Genomic DNA, 4,009 nt, shown 5'->3' with positions numbered 1-4,009 from the left:
AAAAAATTAAATGAACATATGAATATAACTATTTACCAATAAAGTCTATGGCCTCCTGAAAGTGTGAGCTGATGTCGGCCGTGTGGCTGTCCTCCACTGGGATCCATTTGTAACGATGTTGGCCTTTGGCCGGCCTCGAGTCTCTGCGTGACACATTCAGCAGCGCCGTGATGTGAAGGTCACTCAGGAAGTCGAAACTGCAGGCATGATGAGCACTGCCCAGGTACAGGTACGGCAGCAGCTCCACTGGCTTTCCCTGTACACAAATACACACAAATATTTCACAAAAAAAGGCTAGTATCAGTTTCTAAATTGAAAATAACCTGTGATGACCTTAAAGACACAAATACATGGTCTGAAATAGGCCTGTTTTTGAATATACACAACATTTTCAATACAAATTTTTTGTGATTTCCTGTGCTTTAAGCAGTTACTAAATGTAAAAGCTGGAAATGGAACTGTTTCTACTTTATTACACTAGATGGCGAAGTACACTTTTTACTTTGTGGAAGGGAGTAGAAGTTTAGCTGTTCATTCACAACAGCTCAAACGTGGGAGATCTCATAAAAGGCTGTGGGAAAGTTACATATTTGCACTGTGGATTTAGTTTTATTTTCTAAATTTTCTTCAGGATGCAAAATACTACACATACAATAGGTGTACAAGTGCATTAAAAATTTTTAGAAATAAGATTTTAACTGTATTTCTCAGCCTTTCTGTGAATGTTTTCTTTAATAGGTTTGACAGTTTCAGGCCAAAAGCTAAAGATAAAAACCAGTCTGATGTGAGCTGTACACCTTTAAAATAATGTCAGATCACTGACACCAAGTTTAGGTGTCAACCATTAGCTGTCAGTCATCAGTGCAGGCAAATTAAGGCTAGTTTTGCATGTATTTAAAAAAATAAGGAAGAATAAATTTGCCCTTTTCTGATCAAAACTGGACAATTTCACATTACATTTACATAATCCTGATAGTAAACAGCTTACTGTTAAAGTCACAGATGTAACAGAAAAATAGGAAACTACAAAAATGTTGATTCCGCTGTATGAGACTATTATTATTAACACCTGTAGTCTGTTCTCTCTTTTTTCCACTTTTGACATTCCTGACCATCTCAGAAGGGCAAGGTAAAACCACAGAGTTTCCCCTGATATGAAGTTAGGAAGTGGTTTAGACAGAAGTGGGCTGAAAGGAGGAAGTGGCTTTATTAAATGGAAGTGGGTTTTATCTCTTTGTGTACCTGATCGTAATCGGGTTTCAGCTGGATGCTCAGCCTCTCGCAGTGACTGCTGGAGACCCGCTCCGTCTCACATGCCTCCGACGCCTTTGCCTCAGTGCAAAGTTCAGGGTAGTGGGAATGGAAGCTCTCATAACCTCCTGTTGTTGAGGATGACAAAAAATTGTGTGTTAAAATATGTCTGGAACTGTTGTGCTTTGTATCAAGGACATTCTACTTATTGTTCTGGACAGGAATTAGAGTAGCAATCCTCAAAATGTACAAAATGTAAGTTCAACAAATGTGAGAATGGTGAGGACATGAATGGACAACAAATAAGATAATAAATACAAAGACATCTATAAAAGATGTTACAAAACATACTGCATTATTTATTGCATGTAAAACTAAAAATTATGTGGTATAATGTCAATATTGGAAGAAAACCTTTTATTAACAAAAATAACTGCAGGAAAAGGAAATGTTTCCCATCACATTAAATGCTAGTTAATGTAACAAGTTTTCATTTTTGACCATTCACAATTACAATTTCACACAACCTTAAAAGGCATGTGTGACTTTCAGAAAAAACTGAGATCTACAATATACTTATAATTAATAATTATAACATTTAATATAATTATTACAACATTTAATCCTAAAACCTCAGAGACGATGTCCTAAAAAACTTTCACAGCAAGGCTTATCTCTGTTTTACAAGGCAAAATATGCCATCTAGCCAAGTTAAAAGAACACGGGTTTTATTTTTAAACTCCATTATCAGGACTTGGTTTACACATATTAATCACAGATGAAATGTTCCAAAAATAGTCAGCTAAACAAATAAATCCCTCCTCACACCAGTTAGTTCTGAATAAACTGCTGTCTAACAGGAAGGCTAATAATCTGCTCGTCTTGAAGCCTCTGACTCATCCCGGCTTTGACGCATTTTCCAAGAGCTGAAAAAATGTGTTGCTCATGAGAAGGGCCTGGCTGCCACAAAGAACTGAACTCGAAGAATAAAAAAAAACAACAGACACTAATTCTATTAACAATATAGCCTAGAATAGAGCTGTTTACAGTGTTGGTGAATGACCGGTGTACTCTGATGGCAGAGGCCTAACTGACAGGCTGGTCTGAAGAGAGAACATCACCTAAATACGGTCTTATTGTGTCTAAAATTTACTATAGCTCTATAGAATAAAATGAACTGTGGGAAAATATGCCCAAAATAGGGCAAACACGACTGAAGGTTAACTAAAATAAGTTTAAACCTACGAGCTAATGTTTCTCACATTTAAAAAAAATAATAAAACACTATATGTACACACATGTATAAAATGTAGTATATCCTCAAATAACGCTTTGTCTGTACGTTTTCATATATGTTAACAACTTTTATATATGTTCCTGCTCATTTACACTGAAGTTATTAGGGTCATTTCATGAAAACCAAACGAAATGATCAACAATTAAACAACAATAATTAAATTAGTCTTTCAAACATCCAAAACCTGTCTGACCTTTGAGGAAGCAGATGTTGGCGGTGCTGCCCAGGTGCGCCAGGCTGTTGAGGACTATCTGAGCGATGCTGTCCTTCTTCAGCTTCTGGAAATGAGGAGTGCGGTCGTCCAGCGCTACCACCGCGGAGAAGCTGCCTTGCCGAAGGCGGAACAGGGCTTTCTCGTCCGGTATGACGAAGCGCAGGGGTACGGGCCCGCCTCGGCTTCTCCGGACCACAACGGAGTTAAGGTTCGCGTTCACTGAGCCGCGAATACTGGAGCTGGAGAAGGAGAAATACGGCCGGCAGTCCACCACCAGACACTTCCCGCACTCCTTCCGCAGGATTCTCCTCAGCCGGCGGCAGTCTATACTCGAGACCTTCATTTCTGACTGTTTTGGGTACAGTAATTTAAAGTAAATGTTAAAATAATAAACGGCTGTCTGTTTTTACTGATACAGATAATATCAACCACCAACAACGTGTACATTTCAAATGAGGAATTTCCGTTAGGTCTTAGTTTTTATAGCTTGTACTGTTTTTTTATCGCCCGTATTCCGACACAATTCCGCATTCACATAGGCCAGCCGCTTGTCACCAACCAATAACAGCGCCGCAGAGGTGTGGCCTGTCCGACTACGGGTGGAAATCAGAGGAACCTCCGGCTCCTTGCGTCACGGACCATATTTGGACAGCGGCTACGCGGCCACGCCCTCTCCTCCGTTGCTGAAACAACAGTGAGTGGGCCGAGACAAATTAGTCACTTATTTAACGTGAAACTTTAGCGTTTTTGTTGATGCTTTCAGAACATTTTTTGCCCGTTATACATCCTTAACATGGCCTACATTTCACAAGATTTCAGAGGCACTGCTGCCCTCGACACATTCACCTGTCCCATAGCGGTCAGTTGGAGCATTGTAATCCCTTAAACTCTAATAGGATTACACGTCACTTCTGGCCCACGCCCAGCCATTCACTGCAAAACAAAAGTAGCAGCCTCTGAGCAAAGAGCTCAGGTATGAGAACACATCATTATAATAATAATTAGTTGAATTCATATATTGCCTTTTTCAAATTAAACACACATACGCAGCTTGTAGGGAACAACAACAACAAAATAAATCTCACAGCCACAATACACATGGTCAAGATAAATTCTGCTGTCACAAAAAAAGACTAGTACAAAGGCCCCAGCTCAAACGATTCCATGTTTCAGGCCTGTCAGAATCAGCTCCCATGCAAAAAAGCGACCCACCTGTTAGCCCAATCAAGTCTGTAATAATGGTACAA

At 39.6% G+C, this 4,009-nt stretch overlaps 1 protein-coding gene across 1 annotated transcript in view; it reads right to left on the bottom strand.

Annotated features, from left to right (window-relative positions):
* Positions 1–3,199, bottom strand: part of LOC136676724 (dual specificity protein phosphatase 5-like) — a 6,496-nt gene extending 3,297 nt beyond the window's left edge. The window contains exons 1-3 of the mRNA XM_066653914.1: positions 2,742–3,199; positions 1,243–1,379; positions 37–256 (exon numbers count right to left, since the gene is read on the bottom strand). Of these exons, the coding sequence (XP_066510011.1) occupies positions 37–256; positions 1,243–1,379; positions 2,742–3,105 (721 nt within the window). The 5' untranslated portion in view covers positions 3,106–3,199. The remainder of the gene's footprint in view (positions 1–36; positions 257–1,242; positions 1,380–2,741) is intronic.
* Between the last annotated feature and the right edge of the window lie 810 nt (positions 3,200–4,009).

This window comes from Hoplias malabaricus, chromosome X2 (assembly GCF_029633855.1).
Source record: "Hoplias malabaricus isolate fHopMal1 chromosome X2, fHopMal1.hap1, whole genome shotgun sequence".
In the NCBI taxonomy this organism is placed as follows: Eukaryota; Metazoa; Chordata; class Actinopteri; order Characiformes; family Erythrinidae; genus Hoplias; species Hoplias malabaricus.
The sequence above is the reverse complement of the archived record's forward strand: the minus strand, read 5'-3'. Positions and strand labels throughout refer to the sequence as shown.